General features: G+C 37.8%; 1 protein-coding gene across 3 annotated transcripts; it reads right to left on the bottom strand.

Moving 5' to 3' along the window:
- Positions 1-3,866: 3,866 nt before the first annotated feature.
- On the bottom strand, positions 3,867-17,088 carry LOC122347006 (RNA-binding protein 6). 3 transcript variants are annotated; one of them, XM_043241966.1, is made up of 23 exons: positions 16,972-17,088; positions 16,292-16,416; positions 13,754-15,257; positions 13,368-13,457; positions 13,166-13,235; positions 11,979-12,052; positions 9,861-9,932; positions 9,487-9,775; positions 9,243-9,400; positions 9,043-9,143; positions 8,813-8,876; positions 8,527-8,620; positions 8,382-8,446; positions 8,161-8,284; positions 7,950-8,047; positions 7,578-7,865; positions 7,348-7,494; positions 6,614-6,685; positions 6,168-6,404; positions 5,793-5,867; positions 4,698-4,774; positions 4,552-4,603; positions 3,867-4,450 (listed from the first exon to the last, which is right to left on the bottom strand). In XM_043241966.1, the coding sequence occupies exons 2-23, from the start codon at positions 16,336-16,338 to the stop codon at positions 4,358-4,360; spliced, it is 3,891 nt and encodes a 1,296-aa protein (XP_043097901.1). In that variant the 5' UTR covers positions 16,339-16,416; positions 16,972-17,088; the 3' UTR covers positions 3,867-4,357. The 3 variants fall into 3 exon arrangements, with proteins under 3 accessions (XP_043097901.1, XP_043097900.1, XP_043097902.1); XM_043241965.1 differs by having other exon boundaries at positions 16,292-16,400; positions 16,972-17,044; XM_043241967.1 differs by having other exon boundaries at positions 8,527-8,617; positions 16,292-16,400; positions 16,972-17,044.
- Positions 17,089-17,191: the final 103 nt, after the last annotated feature.

The following is a 17,191-nucleotide window of genomic DNA, read 5'->3' as shown; positions in this document are numbered from 1 at the left end:
ATTATAATAATAATATATTAACATATACAAATAGGCTACAGTTGTAATATGATATGATACAGGGAGTATACGAGTATCTCATAAATAATATTGACCATTTGAATAAATATTAGGCCAACAAATAGAAAATTCTAATTTTATTACTAACTATTACTGTGCCTTTAGGCCCAACATGCGTTTTAACTCAAACACCTTAACACATTTTTCAGTTTTTGAAAAACTGTTGATTTAGGCAATCAGTTTTGTTATTTTAACATTCCTAACTGCTACATATTTCTATAACATTAAAAAACGAAATCTGAAAGAATGTACTTTTCTTTGCTGCCCGCTGTCCCGTCAAAGATCATTATTTCCAAGTGCAAAGTACACGTTTAAAAAAATGCAGCAAATGTGAGTTTGTGTGACATCTAGAGTTAAAAAAAAATCACCACAAACGTGCCTTATCATACTTATCTGCAACATAATATGCAAAAAGTAAGATTCTATCCAAAAACTATATAGAAACGACAGTGGAACCATACCTGGATAATGAACTGCATCCTCTATCCACATTTTTCTTCAACGCAGAAGTATGCCTATGGGTCAGACTTCCGGTTCATTAGCAGCTATAGGAAAATAATGAGTAGAATAACAAGTACAGTAAACGGTAAAACTGTTTCCACTACAAACCAGTGTGTTTATAATTAAGATAATACATTTAAAAAGCATGTACAGCTAAAAATAACGACGCGGACGAGACCGTGAGCTGGACACATAGAATTTACGGGGGCATCTATTTTTACTTCAAGAAAAGGGTGTTTGTAAAGTTATTCCTGACAACTAAATTGTACTTCTTAAGAAAATATGAAATTATTTTGAATATATTCTAGGTCAAAAGAGATTTGCGTAAACGTCAACACGGCCGCGGATGAGGTAGGCTTGAGAATGCATACCTAGCGGAAAAAAAATAATAATAAAAGTGCGGAATTCATTTTTGATATTTTTACCATGTAGCGTTATATGAAACGCGCATATTTAACAGACTGGGGTTTGCTTTTGGTAATTTTACACTTTCTTCTGATGGAAATTACTGCAAGAAGCCGTTTTAACATTAAGACTCCTGTGGTTAATGTAGTTAGATTGGGCCGATATAATTGTAATTACACATTGTGGTGGGATCATTTTCAGCTAAATAAACTTGCGGTCTCCAGGAAATCACAAGCAAATGTAAACATTTACACAGTAGGTTACTTATTAAGTGCATATTTTTTGTGGGTTTTCTTAGAGTTTCATTCCATGTTCGAGTTGGGAAAGAAAGAAACGGTCCAATGGATCTGGCGCCCAGCCAGTGACTTGATAGCCTATTAATATAGAATATAAAAACTACGACAGAATAATTTACACCCAATGGTATCACCCAAAAAGTGTCATAGCAGGAAAAAGCTAAAGCACATAGATCCCAAAAACAACTATAAGCTTTGCAGAAATGACATTTTAATCCTAAACACAATTAATCACAGCGTTATTTAAAGTGCTAAAATAATTGTTTCCTCTTTTATCATCAGTTCAGCACTGCACTGTGTTGCCTATTTTTTGAGGGCCATCTCAAGGCTGGTCAGAGACCCCATGCAGCTCCTATCTGCAAGAAGAAGCTTTGGCCGGAGATAATGAGGCCCCCCGCACGGTTTCCACACTCAGTCCTGCTGCCTCGGAGGACTCGAGCTGCACGTGCAGTGGGTACAAAACCCCAGACCCCCACATGCATCCTCACCGGCCCCTCTGTATCTCCACTCTAATGGTCTGGACTCATCTGAAGGCCAAAGGTAATTTGATGCGCTCTGCAGTAATGAGCGTGGCGTTGCTGACATCTGGCCCACTAAGGTGCAAGAAGACAAGCGAGAATACAATGATGGATTACAAAAATACCGAGGACTGCAAAGCCTCAGATAAAGAGGAGAATCTTTTCTTGCGTGAGCAGAAAGTCTTGTAGGACCAAAACTCCCTTAAGCCATTGCAGACCTTTTGCAAATAAAAAGGAAAGAAGGTCAAACCATGAAGCCAACACTACGCATTGTTGTCCGACTTTGCTGACAGATGGTCATTCAAACATTTGGAACATATTTGTTTGACAGTCAGCAGAGTCCAAGTGTCACACATGGAAAAAAGAAAGCATACCAGGTGGAAAATGAGAAATAAGCACTTGGAAATTATAGATATTATAGATAACCCTGAAGGTAGCTATTTATTTTTTATTTATACAGACCCTTTTTTATATTATGTAAAAAAAAAAAAAAAAAGGCTACATATTGTTTCTGTCATAATTAAAATATTAAACAAAATGCTCATTTAAGTTTTAAGCTGATAACATAGCACTTTATTAGAGTAAAGAAACATTTTTAATTAAATGTAAATTCTAAATGTTGCAATTTTAATATCTATGTCGTATAAATAATATTTAAATCAGTTATTTTAGCAGCCCTGTTAGTATGCATGTATATTTTTCTTTCTTTTTGCTGCAGCCAACAAGATTATGAATGCATTACAAAGGATTTTACATATTAGCATGGCTATTAATAATTAAAGTGCTATCAACTTTGTAATTGGTATTCAAACGATTTTTCAAAAATTGAGAAATTCGAAGTTTGAACTCATGACAGCTACCTGTGAGAAGCTAAATGTTTGAGCATATTGTTCGCGGATTTCAGTTTCACGCTGCCAACTAAAGGATAATCTTAAAAGTCTCACCCTGGGACACGGTTTCTGGACTTCTTTAAACCATAGACACAGAAACAGGCTGAGAAGTATGTATGGGAACAAACTCTGAGAAGATCGAATACGACAAAAGTCCTCCCCTTCAAAAGAAGCTGGCAGAATCCGACATTTGCAAGCTTTCTTTTAAAGAATGACTAATTAAAAAGCAATTACAGATGACAACAACCATGAGGAGGAAGGAAAGCAAGCCGACCTTTGACACGCTCTACATTATACCATGACTACAGGCAACAGCCATTTACACATCAAAGCAGAGTCTGATAAAGAACAGAGTCCTAAAATTTGCTCTGTGGAGAGCTAGTCTCAGAGCTCTGCGGTGTCCATATATTATCCTAACACACGTATTAACGGCTTTTATCTGCGGCTGAAAAAAATGGGCTGTTTAGGGAGTGTAGGAGAAACCATTTTTGGGGTGCATTCTTCTTTTTTGTCTTTATGGTTCTACGCCTGATCAATCATTCAAGCATGATTGACCAAAACAAACAGTGTGAGAGTCCGCATTCCTCTCTTTCAACAGATTCAAACTCAAATGAACAGGGTCTATTTGTCCAGCAAGAAAAGGATCACACTCCTTGAACGTCAGGCTGAGGGGATCTTCATTGCAGGTTGTGCTGATGACTTCCAGAACCTCGTCTTAATACGCACTTCAAAAGTTCAAGCTGCGCTCGTGAATGTATTTAGATGTTGTGAATATGTAAGGCAACGAGTGAAAACGTGAGGAAAGGTAACTGGCTACAAACGACATGACTGCAACATTTTATAACGAAGCACTAAAAGATTGAGTGAAAGCTGCAGGACTTTTAGATAAAGTGAAATTTAAGAGTTGCATGTATTGAATAAAGTACTACGTACTGTCAGTGCTCCACGTTCAAGTTTAACTCGAGGCGCTGCTGCTATAAAAGAATCGCCAGAAAAGAAAACCAAGGGAGAAAGCTTAACGAAGTACTGACAAAATTTGTGACTGCTGGTGTAGATTCATTCTTTCAGCATTAGACATCGCTGAGGTGCGGCTCGTTGTGTAATTGAAATAGTAATAGCTATATAGTGCCACCTGGAGGAGGAGGGTGTAAAAAAACTGAGACAGCCCCAAGCTGCAAAAAATAAGACACCTTGGGTTTATAAATGTAAACATTTTTAGTTAATACAAATCAAAAACATAAATACAATGGTTTACAGTCACATTGAGGCAGTTTATTGACCCAAGGACAAACTAAAAAGCGCAACGCAAATGTTTCATTTTATAAACGAAATTACATAAATTTACTACAAAAAAAAGAAAAACAAAACATGATAGACATTATCAAATGAGGAAATATTTAAAAAGCCCTGAAGAATAGAGCTACAAGAATGATGATTAAACGTAAGGGTACATTTGGCTGTTAGGAAATAACGCATTCGTTTTATATAGGCACACATCATCATATCCACAAAATGAGGGGTTAGTCACAATAAGCTTCTCCAGGAATTTTGTATCAGTTCACAGATTAAAGCCTGGAATGAGCTGCCAACGGACCACACAACACTGTGTGTGTGTGTGTGTGTGTGTGTGTGCGCACATGTATGCATGTATGTTCAGAAATTCCCTTTTAATTCATTCATTTCACGTTCAGTCCAGCTCATTGAAACGAGCAAACATGGCCTTCCGAACTGCCTGTTTGTATGTGGCATGATTCCAGACGACGGGTTCCTTTTTCTTTCGCTTTGGTAAAAAACGAGAGAGAAAGAGAAAAAAAATAAATAAATGAAGCAATGCCCCTCAGCGGATGCACATCAGAACATCCTATTGCTGAACAGACTCACCTCAGTAGTTTCTAAACCCAAACCTGGCCTTTCACTGCCTTTATGACTGTCCCTTTAACAACAACACAACATGCCACATTTAAGATATGATTCTATGTCGGCGGCAAATGTAAATGAAACTTATTAGGATTCAGAAGATCACAAACCTTGAGCTGCCAGCCCATGTGTTTTGTGACTTTTTTCCTTTTGTTTCAGGGGAACCGTTCGGATGCTTTACTTTCATCTAAAAGAACAATATAAGAAAGAATATTTTCATTTCAGACTACTGTGAGAGAACGATGGAGAATGTGTTTAAAATCAAGTATAATGTCTGAAGCAGACATGTGCAAAACGATGCCATCAGAAATAGCTAGATGGATAGTTTAGCATAGAATGATTTACGGTACGCAGTATAAATGAGTACAGCCCCTCTGAAATTTGACAAATTTAGCAATTAATCTACTCAGAAGACTCATATTAGTGGTATGTTTGAGGTATGAGGTGCATGTAGGTTTTATCAAGTACTTTTTCTTATCAAAAGTTTGTCTTGCAAAAATGCAACTTCCTAAAAGTAAAAAATTAAAAACAAAATTATCCAAAGATGAGGCATTTCTTGAGATAGCCCACTAAATATAAAGTATAACGGTGATAACAGTGGAACCATCTGGGGGAGAATTTTCAGGGGATTCATTTATTTGCACAAAAGAGGACAGCAGTACAAAAGTAGTATCAAATTATGGTTGTAGATGTGAAAATATAGCACATAAATGTAGTTTAGTTTGCAATTATGCCTTCACTTAAAGCTTTTCTTTCATGAGATATTTTGCTAGTAAAAGAAGAAAAAAAACAACAACCCAAAACGCCATGTCTCAGAGCTGGCAAAAGCTATGTGGTTTCATCTCACACATTACCTACTGTAGCCAAAGCACTTACTCATTTAGCCTTTTCTGAAGCACATATTTACAAAATACAGACTTCTTGGAAGTCATACTCTGGTCTCATGAGACCAGTTCAATAATTTTGGATCTAACAACATCCAAAATATTAGGGTGCTTCTCACAGAGTTCCAACAGACAAGTCAGGAGCTTGCAAAGATCTTATATAGTGTGAGTGTGCTTTATCAGCTGTGTCATGAATACATAGTTCACTCACTGTGTGATGCAATTCAAAAACTTTAAACAGAAGATCAAACCCTCGAGTACTATACTTCATTAAAAAAAATATTGTTGGATTGTATGTTTAATGCGGAGTACAGTACATACCTCTTTTTCCTGGTTTTCTAGAGCCTCAAGTTCTCTCTTTGACCTTTTGATTTTTAGGTGAATCTCCATATTTTGCTATAATAAAGAGAAAAACACAATAAAGGGAATATCAAAACCTGACCCACAAAATTCTAAGTTTCAATTCAGTTTAGTCAAGTCAACTATATCAAATTAAAAAATGTATAAAAAAAAATACATGAAAAAAAAAAAAAAATGTTTTCATATATAGACTACAATTACATGTGCACTCATCAAAATTAATACTACTACTACGTATAATTTTTTTTTTTTTACAGCATTTTAATAATCAATTTCTGACACCTTGCATTAAGTTCACAGTCCTGACCATAAAAGTTTCATTTAGAGATCCGATACCTTATGCAGGTCTGAGAGCTGCTGGTGGCGGATCAGAGCGTCTTTATTAGGGAACTGCCTCCTGCACAGAAGACATGCCATCTTCTTCCAATCTGTCAACCTGTCTTCCTTCTCGTCCGCCTGTGGCTGGCTCTTTGCAGGCCCTGCGGCTTCCTGCTTCTCATGTTTCTCCTCTTCCTCCTCGTCGCTGCCTGCCCCGTAGTCAGCCGCCAACATTCCAAGAGAGCCCATGGGCCGCTGCCAAGACAAGAGGGAGAGAGGGGAGTTTTACTTTGATCTACAATGACACTCGCTGTAAATCTGCTTTAGTGTGGTTATCATATAACCTACATCAATCAGGGTCAAGGTGATGTGTGTGCCCTTTCAGCTGTGTGGGAAAACTGAGACTGGAGTGTATTTGAGTGCATGTTAATGTGTGTGTGTGTGTGTAGATTGTAAACTCTCACCTTTGATGATTTCTCCTCTTTTTGTTTTGGAGGAGCAAGAGGCTTCTTGAATAATTCATCTGCGCTGGTGGCCTATATGAATAAAATGAACAGTATGGAATAATTAGACATTAAAACTTTTTTTTTAAAAAAGATCATCGCTAAAATTTAGTAGGCTGTCATAGAAGTGAGAAAAATATTTTGAAGGCATGTCAGTGAAAATATAAGGGGAGGGAAATAAATAAGGATTGGAGAGAGAAATTAGAGATTTCAAATGTAGTTCAACTGAATAATTTATGGGACATTGCAACTCACAACACTTCATATGACTAAAAATACCAAGCATTACACTTTTGCTGATAGATTAAAAATAGAGCATGACATATGCAACCCTATCTGTCTAAGTGATTGGTAATCATTTTCATCTCTGGGAAGGATAATTATAAACACTATATTTTGATAAAACCATACAAACAAAACTCGTTGCCACAATCTTAGAGAGTTATGGTTGATTGGTGAGAGTTATTTGTAACATGACAAGTCATAGATATGGCCCATCCTTCTTTAAATTTAAGTATATTAATTTGTAGTCTAGTTTAGAATCTACAAAAAAATCTGATTGCTTAAAGTAAGAACACACCTCTCTTCAACAAGCTGCCCGGTTTTCAGTTCTCATGTTGGTGTGGGGTTTGTTTAAATTTCTTCTGATTATGAGCAGTGTAAACGGGAGAGAAGGGTAAAAGTAATCATCTGACCTTCCTTTCAAAGATGGCAAAGGCTGCATCAGCAGCTTTTGAAGGTCTTTGGTCGTCTCCTCCAGATTTGAGAAGAGGTGAAGGTGATCGGACACTTTCTTTCTGCCTGTTCTGGATTTTCGCCCATCGCTCCATGTCTTTCATTATCTGATGATCATATCGAAGATTACAACTCAATTGCTTATGTTAATAAAAAACTGAATGTAATGCAAATTAAATGATATTAAAACCTTAAAAGCAGCTAAACTTCTCGGCTTCTCCTCCTTTTCCTTCTCTTTCTTTTCTGCACGCGGGGCAGGCTCCTCTTCAACACCTCGCACCTCCGGAACATTTTCTGAAACGGCCTTCACTTCCTCCTCTGTGATGGGGGTAGCTATGACCTCGGCAGTCGCTGCCACAGGAACAGAAACTTCAGGAGCCGGCTCCAGAGCATCAGCAGAAGAGCTCTGGACTGGAATGTAGGTCTTTGAGGCACTGTCCCAGTACAGGTACTGCTGATTCTGAGCGTCATAGAAATACTACACAAGCAAAGATGGAACATTTAGTCTTTTCCCATATTGCAAATCATGCTGGAGAACCAAAAGGCTCTTTTCTTTACATACCCTTGAGTTGGGATCATAGTACAGGGTAGTCTGAGGGTCATAATAAAATCCTGATGTAGCATCGTAAAGGAAGGCTGACAAATCTGGAGCTTCGGATCCTGCAGTAACAAGAGCATGATTATCAGTCTAGTTGCTATCCAGAACTAGGGCTGGTGAGTACTGCAAATATAACTAAAGAAAATGGTTAATCTTCAACTGAACAGTGTCACACCATAGCTATAGCTGTCACTGGATTCCGTAGCTCCAGGAAGAGCGGTGTCAGATAAAGCTGCAGTCTGGTGTTCAGCTGTCTGGACTGACTGTGCCATTGCTGTTGTCTCAGAATACATCACACCCTGCACACAGACAGACAGTCAATTACAGTTAAAAAAAAACAGTATCACTCCTGGCTACTTTGTGCTAGTTAAAAAAATAAAAAATAAAAAAAATCACCTGGGTTAAGCTCGAAGTCGGCATTACACCTGATGACAAGGGGGCATCCACTCTCATTGGGTCACCTGCAGAAAGTCCCACAGAACACATACATTGATATATTACGCAATAACCAATTTTAATACACTATAAAAAAAAACTATACCTTGCAAGGCAGGTGCAGCGCCCATAGCTGTATGTGAAGGAGGAGGATATGTGAACGGTTGTGGTGGCTGCTGATATTGATGCTGTTGTTGCTGCTAGAAAAAAATTGAGTGTGAAAACTTTTAATATATGGTAGACAAAGTTACTTTTTATTGTTGTTTTTCAGTATCTCACGCAATGTGCACTACATTTTTAAAATGGCATTTCAAGAAAAAAGAAGTTCACACTTATAAAGTGTGCCTTAAAAACCTTTTTGGTAAAATGTGTCATGCATTTAAATTACCTACCATCATAACTTCTGGGGGGAAACCCAAGAGAGAAGTGTTTGACTTATCATTTTCCCTCCTATAGCTGCAGTGAAAATAAGAATTACCTTTAAAGCTCAAAAAACAACCACGTTTCATAAAATTTTTCTCTTTGGATTTATGAAATGTTTCCTCTAAAAGCTGAAACTAGAAGATTCATTTTTCGAATACTGTTTTATTACTTGCATACATCCCAACAAAATAACACTTACTTTTGGTTTTTCAAAGGCTTGGCAACCTCAGCATAAACTCTAACCCCATCGACCATGATGGGACGGGGTTTGGTGAGAAGCTCCACCAATCGTGTCACATGCTGTATGTAAAAGTGAGTAGCAGAATTACAAACTCAAAAGGAACACAGTGGATCAATTTGAGAAATATTGTTTTGAAGATTGAGATATCTGTACAATACCTCATGTGAATCCATATCGACAAAGCAGAAGCATTTGGAACCAGGTGACTTCCCCTTGACCAGACGTACATTGCGCTCATCCAGGTATGCAAATGGGTCGAGTGATTGTAGAATGGTCTCCACGGTTGTAGTAGGCAAAATGTTCTTTATAATCATTGCTGAAAATAAGACATGAAATTTAAGAACAATTTGCCAACTACTTTTGTTCATTTGTTTTATAATTTATTTGTTTTAAAACACTTACTCTTGCTCTCCTTAAAGACTGGATCAGAGTGTTGCATGTTTTGGCGAGAAGCTCTCTGATTGGTCCATTCTTCCACTTGTTGCTCCACCTCCTGTTGTTGTAGCTGTTGGTCCACTTGCTGTTGCCATGCTTCAGGAGTCAAGTTGGAGTTTCTTTGCCACACACCTTGAGAGGCAGGATCCTGCACAAGCTTGGCATCGGTTTCCTCCTTTATATTCAGTGGTAACACCGGGTTTGGTAACAAATTGTCATCACTGGCAGGTTCGGTTTTAGCTGGCGGTTCATGATGCTGCAATCCAAATCACATTTAAGTATGTCAAAGACACTAATAGATACTTAAGATCAATACATATTTTACCTAAGAGGAAACTCACCTGTTCTTTCCCATTTATGTCAGGCTGGATGTATTTGAGCTGAGCAGTCTTGTCACCAACCTTAACAGATCCCTAGAAAACAAGACGACAGTCTCTCAGTGCAAAGTGACTTAAAGCTTCCCAGAAAACCAACAACAAAAAATAAAAGGTATTTCCCATTTGCCCGTCTGAGGGAATAAACACCGGCAGATCTGATCTGGGCTTTACTTATGCCCAGGTTTGTATTAAGTTTGCGTTTATTTTTTCATCTGCCTTTTTAACATGAGAGTAAAATCTTAAGTGTACTAAATCTTACAGTGGTTATATGACTGCAATTTTTCTACTACCTTAACTGGAATGCTAACCTAAAAACATAACTAATAATGTCAAGGTACATAGAAGAAGCATATCCATTGCACAAGCAACTGCACCTACATCCGTAACAGAATGAATAAAGACAAAATCTGGCTTCTTTCAAGTGAGAAGACTATGCAGACATAACTGGAAAAAGCTAGAAACTGCTAGATCAGAATCCACTTTCAATGGGATGGACAATCAAAACAGCACAGCACTTGACATTCTATCTTTGCTAGGACATGAAGCATTTCCATATGTTGTTTATAAAAAGGGTTTCAAAAGGCAGACCATACATTTAATGGCCCACTGTGAAAAATCCAGTTCATGCCCGATCAAAGAAAAGTACTGTTTATGGACAACTGTTGTAAAAGATCTTCAGCTTTTAGGTTGAAAGGACATTCTAGGTAAATGGCCTAACAGTGTAATGTGATCCGCATTTCATGACTTCTTACCCACCGTCACTGCTGCAGTTACATGTTGTAGAATTTTATTTCACCAAGTATTAAAAACAAGATATGTTATCCTGCTAGTTAGCCAGCAGAGAAACTGTACTTTTGGATGAAAGAACCACCCAGAGCAAGATTTTCTGAAAGGTACTTTGTCAGACATTTAACAAAACCGAAGGAGAAATACATGCCGATACAACCAACACAGCCCACAGGGTATTCAACTTTTAGCACAACAGCCAATGGCTCGACACAAATCCAAGCAAACCTCTAGTTGCTATACTTGCCTTACATTTATAGTGCAAGTTTCATTAGAAATATCAACAATACTAGTACAAGCAATCACTGATTTTCCAAATAAACAGATTTCTCTATACACAACAACCATGAAGTCGGCCAAGATGGAGTAAGCTGGAATGAAAAGAACGAGTTTGTTGTGCAGGAAGAGATAAGACAACCAAACTCAAGATGATTCAGTCACAATCCACGGAAAGAGGAATTAAAAACTTCAGGCTGCAAGCAGAATCAAAGAGCATGGTTCTGGAACTGTAATTCCATAAGGTTGAAGGATAAGGAATAAGTGTTGATACAGCACAAGGATGATAATGTGCTGTAGGCATAACAGCATAAAGCTTTACCTACAACCTGTTCATCTGAATTTCACATAGGACAAAACAGCAACTACCTCTTTCAGCAAAATATGAATATCTACAAAAGGAAGTTACATATAGCACTTCAGTCACCACAGAAAATCCAAAAAGCTGAATCACTTTAAAGACAGTAAAGAATGCCAAAGAAGAACGCTTAGTTTCAGTATCACTTCAGGAGTATGCCAGTGGCAGCAAGTAAAAAGTGATTTTAAGAACATGACCTCAAGATGGTCAAATGAGGGAAATAAAATATTGAACTTTTGAAAAGAACGAAATATCAATGGTCTGGAGTTCTACCACCTAAGAGTTGAAGAAACAGGTTGCACAACTTGTTGCACAGACGCAAATCCAATTCCGAATTCAGCATGCCATGCATGCACTACCCATTCAGTAAAAGTCGTCGAAAAAAGGTTTAATCATCAGCTAATACACCTATGGCAATCAGCAAAGAACTGTGGGCCCCTTGTCACTACGCTCACTTGTTATGCCTGAAAGCTAATGTTGCAAACTAAGTGGCGTGTTTTAATTGGTCATAATTAATATAAGTGGGAAAAAATGTTCCCTTGAAGGTCTCATGTCCCATCTACCCCATTCCCACCCAAAGCCCAGCCACCTCCCCCTCCCCAGGCCCAAGCCTTCTTCCTGTTCGCAGACAGAGCCGTTGTAGAAGGACGAGGATGGGCCACCTGGTTGGATTCCATGAAGTGGACAGCATCCTCGAGGTTTAAAAACTCCACATAGGCCATATCGTAGCTGTAACCTGGGAACAGCATTTGAAATACAGATGGGTTTGTGTTAGTTATTGCAGGTAAATAGGAGAATTTTCAAGAGAAAAAAAGCAGTGGTTCGATTGACGAGACATATCACAAAGCGAATTCATACAGGATGTCTTTTGATTGTCGGCACATTTTATTTCATCATTTAATTGACTGAAGTCAGTCGCTAAAAATGAGTAGCCTCAACTTAGAGACAATTCTGAAGCCACAACATACATCTATAAAACTAATAATAAAAAGTAACAGTAGAAAGAGGACCAGAATGTGACAGAGAGCTTGGAATAACACTATAGTAACTGAGTTTCTAGTAAATAAAAATCAAAACAAAAGTCTAAAAACAAAGTCTATTAACATCTAAGACATATCATAAAAGACCCACATAACAAACCACCAACAGTTTGAACAATAAAAATGAAGAAAACGTTATTAATTGGATTCATTAAGTCTAAATCTAACAAAGTTGCTCTCTTCACTGCATATTTGTAAATATGCTTTTAAATATACAACTGAATTAAACATTTATTTATATTTTTTTATATTTTCAATGACTTGGGAGTCACTGGCAAATAATTGTTTTATTATAATTATTTTATTAATTAAAAAAATATATATAAAATCCTTTCCAGATATTTTCAGATTTTCCAAAGAACACTGAACAGTATATTATCTTATTTGATACAGTCCTTTTGAGTCCTTTCGGCAAAAGAAGAAAAAAAATGATGAGACCTTTATCAGATGAACCCAGAGAGGAATTTTGCAGCAACACTTCACATCATCACAAAGTAGTGGCAGTTGGTATTTGTGTTCCAACAGTTAAAAGGTTTATTTATAAAGGGAACCACATTTAAAAAAATTCCAAAATTCCCTCTAACCACATGCCACCTTAAAAATGGAAGCTGTTCAGGGAAGATTCAACCTCCCGCACAAGAACATGGGGAAAGGGGACAACAGGAGATCCTGTAGCATGTTTGCAAAAGCGACTCAGATGCAGAAAGTACAATCGATGTAAAAGAGACAGTGAGCGTAAGATTCGAAGAGCGAATAGCGAAATGTGGTTGCGAATCTGTCATCATTGTTTAAAGCAAACAAAATCTCACCTGGAACAACATCCTTTATCTTCATGCCCTGCATTGGCACACCATCACGGACTGCGAAAGCATCCAGAATCTATGAAAAAAAGAATTGACTGAAGTCAATCTTACTTTGGCAATCATTCAGATAATTGTTGTTTTAAGACGCCAAGAAAGAACCATTTTTCTAACAGTACAAAAATAATCAAAGTCTCAAAATCTTGTTTACCTGTTGCATTGTGGCAGTTTTAGGAATTCCAGAGATGGCAATGGTTTTTGAGACTTGATCCTGGACACTTGCACTCCTGTAATCCTGGTCCTTTATTTCAGAATTCACAGAAGAGTTTAAATATTCAGACAATTTACAAGACAATCTGTACTAGCGCATTTAAGTGTACATTAGGTTTAATGCACGTGTCCATAAGCAATTGTATGAGCTGCAAAAAGAAATGCTACATTAACATATGGATTATCATCCCACTTGAAAAAAAAAAAGTTACTTATTAAAATTACTTATTGTACCTACATTATACATTTATATAATCAAAATGATTTTTGTAGTTGGAAAAGAAATCAGTGATTTCCATAAAACAGAATCAAAAGACTACAACTAACCTGAGAACCAGAGTCATCTGGTTGTGGAGTTGGACCAAGTTTGGATTCCTTCACATCTTTCTCAGGTCCTTGAAGATCCCCGAGATTGTAGTCATATTTCCGTCCTGAGCTGGTGCGATAATCAATGTCTCTATAATCCTGATCCTGCCGCTCCCCTCTATTACTCTGAGGTTCCTTTGACCCAGACACCATGCTCTCTCTCTGTGGTGCCTGCTCTAAAGTCATGTCACTGGAACCCTTAAAGGGCACTCGATCACTTGCAAAATGATGCTCTTGATTTTGCTGGTTCTTGTCTTGAAAATATGGAGGTCTACTTCCTGCAGGGGCAGTTCTTTCAGTCTTTTCATCTCGATCACCAGGCCAGGGTTTATCTCCATCTCTACTTTGTGCATTTTGAGGGGGATCCAGTGGAAGAAGAGGGGACTTCTGAGTTGGATCTCTGCCTGGGAAATCACTAGGAATATTTTTCTCCCAGTTTTGGTGTTTGGAGTCTGATCGATTAAAGCCTGTGCCGTCTTTTCCCAGAAACCCGTCTCTGTCTTTGAACTGGGTACGTTCTCCAAAGTCTACATCTTTTCCACGGTTAGAGAAGAACTTGTCTTGCACATCTCTCGGGAAAAGTGGTGGCGCTCTGCCCATCATCGTTGGAAGAGATTCTCTGTCTCTCATGCCATGTTTGCGCCACTCGTCTGAGAGCGATTCACTTTCTCTCCCTCTGAAGCCCATTGGATTGTCCATCGGCTCTGGGAATTCTCTGTCTCTGAGGGTCATCTCGTCGGGCCTGATCATGGGTTCTGGGCCGCCACGACATAAAGGCATATCAGGTCTTCCTCTGGTATCCATGGGGACACCATCATTGTCTCGAAACATCTGAGGAGGCTGGTCTCTAAAATCATTGGAGGACCCCATTCGGTTTCTCAAATCCATATCAGATTCAAACCTTCCTCTTGGATTAAGTGGAGGTGTAACACCCCGTCTGTCAAAATCCATCATCGGCCTGTCCATGTTGAATCCATCAATGCCACCCATCCGTGGCCTATCCCTGTCTCTCATTTCCCCAAGATCTCCATTTCCACCCATTGCCACCATGGCAAGTCTCCTTCTGATGTCCATGGGAGGAAGCCCTGGCATATCCATCTGGAATCTCTCCCTCTCTCTCATATTCATATTCTCCCTCATATTACCACCCTGCATGTCTCTGCCACCCATATCCATCTGTGGCCTAGACTGACCCATAAAACCTTGAGAATTCTGAAGGTTGTTTCTCTGATCCATGTCAAAGCGCCTTCGAAAATTCATGTCAATTTCATCTCCAGATCTAAAAAAATCTCGGGAAGGCTCTCTTCCTCTGTCAAGAAGACCCATGTCCCGTCCTCTCATATCAGGTGGGCAGTCAAACCGCCTCATGTCCATGGGTGACCTGTCCATGTTCATGCCATCCCGACCTCTGAAGTCAGGTCTTGGACCATCTCTGCCTTCAAATATGCCTCCACGAGGTTCTCCACTGCAATAAAATCAGTAGCATGACTGCAAATGAGCAATCTATTTATTTTTCACAAGACATACAAGCTGAATCCCAATTCATCATTTGAGGACACCATTACAAGGTTGCATCAAAGTAGCTCAAAAAAAAGGTTAAGCTTTCAAATGCAACCTCGAAATGTGGGTCATAAAAGATAAACAAATGCATCCTTTCGAGATATATATCTTGAAAATAAGTCACTTGGTTTGATAATTTGTATCCAAAGATAAAAGTAGTATCCACAATATCCACATTGAATTACTGTGGGTTTAAAAGGTTTAAATATGACCATAAATTGTCAAAAGGTAAATTTTTCAAAACAGATTTATACATAACCTGATAGCTAATAATTAAGCTTTCCATCAATATGTGATTTGTTAGGATAGGACAATATCTGTTTAAGATTCAACTATTTGAAAATATGGAATCTGGGCGTGCAAAACAAAACCTAGATGTATAGAAAATTGCCTTTAAAGCTGTCCAAAGCACATCAAATAATCAACATTTTTTCATATAATTGTTATATACTTTTAGTAGAAAATGTACAATTATATACATGAAACATTGTTCCATGTATAATCATTTTTGGCATAAAAGCCATACAATATATTTTGGCTATTGCTACAAATATAACTGGTCTACTTAAGACACAAAATGGTCACGATTACGTTTTGGGACCAACATACACATATAGACACACACACACACATACATACATATATTCATATATATCAGTTATAACGGTGTATAAATTTTACACTTTTTTGCAAACTTATTCTTATTATATCCTGGAATACACACAAGAATCTGCAATTTTTAATGTGAGACGCACACTGACAAACAATTAATTTGACTAATATTAGATTAAGTTCTGACAGACATTTTAAGTTGCATGTCTCACAATATGACAGCACTCCATTTAAGACACCCTTAGGAGCACAGTGCATTGGTGACATATTCTATGTATCTGATGAAGAACGTAGTCTTAGAAAGCTAATTATTTTAAGACCTCTTACCGAAAGGGCATTCCTCCTCGTGGTCCAGGTCTTGAACCGTTCCACATTGTTCCCTCCTCTCCTTGAAACTCTCCCTTAGCACGAGTTTCGAGTGCAGAACGTCGTTTCACTTGAGAAATAAATACCTAATCATTAACGATCAAATAGTTGAATTTAGTTTAAAAAAAAAAAAAAAAAAAACAGCGATATTTTGCCATTGAAATCATTGCACATATCGTTAACCGCTACATGTTACAGAGGTAAACGCAATCAAATTAACTGCTATTTCATATTTATATAACAACACGAATACTGCTAATAAAAATCGTTTACCATAATGTCACAGAAAAGCAAGTACGTTTTTTAAAGCATCATGCTAACACAATACGTTAAATGCGATTAAATCAAGTGCACGTTAAATACACCGCTGTTTGAAAGTGATACACATGAGAATATTTTTTGAGTACTCAGATATTTGTTAACAAGAAGGCAAAGCATTTATTCATCTCACAAACATCCCTCTCATAACAGAAGGCTAACGTGCTAACTTTAGCTTTCAATCTAAATTTAAGAGATTTTCCCAGTATCAATGGACGAAGGAAACAATGTTTCTTCGTTAATCTTGATTCTACAACTTGCTACAAATAATAGTATCATATTTCTACACTTTAATCTCTGTAAAGCCATTTAAGACGTCTCACCTAGCTTGCAGAGCTCACTTCGCAGGGCTTTTCTGGGTTCCCGACGAAAAGAGGCGGAAGAGTACAAACTCCGTTTCCGGTGCGCGAGGGCTTATGGGAGTTGAAGTTTTACAATTTAGTAAACAAAAAAGGGTAAGTTACCATATGAAATCCTAATTAAGTGTAATTACAATCTCTGTGTAAATATTATAAATGGGTTATAAATAAAAGCATTACATGT

Source organism: Puntigrus tetrazona, chromosome 6, assembly GCF_018831695.1.
Source record: "Puntigrus tetrazona isolate hp1 chromosome 6, ASM1883169v1, whole genome shotgun sequence".
NCBI classification, from domain to species: domain Eukaryota; kingdom Metazoa; phylum Chordata; class Actinopteri; order Cypriniformes; family Cyprinidae; genus Puntigrus; species Puntigrus tetrazona.
This window is presented reverse-complemented; position numbering and strand designations above follow the sequence as displayed.

What these genes read in the sequence shown, in the direction of transcription:
- LOC122347006 (XM_043241966.1), bottom strand. Translation starts at nt 16,338, where the DNA reads ATGTGGAACGGTTCAAGACCTGGACCACGAGGAGGAATGCCCTTTCG. An exon ending in AAGCCTTTGAAAAACCAAAA is followed by an intron (nt 8,877 to 9,042) that starts GTAAGTGTTATT and finishes TTTTCACTGCAG; the next exon opens with CTATAGGAGGGAAAATGATA. An exon ending in TGGGTTTAGAAACTACTGAG is followed by an intron (nt 4,451 to 4,551) that starts GTGAGTCTGTTC and finishes TTTTTACCAAAG; the next exon opens with CGAAAGAAAAAGGAACCCGT.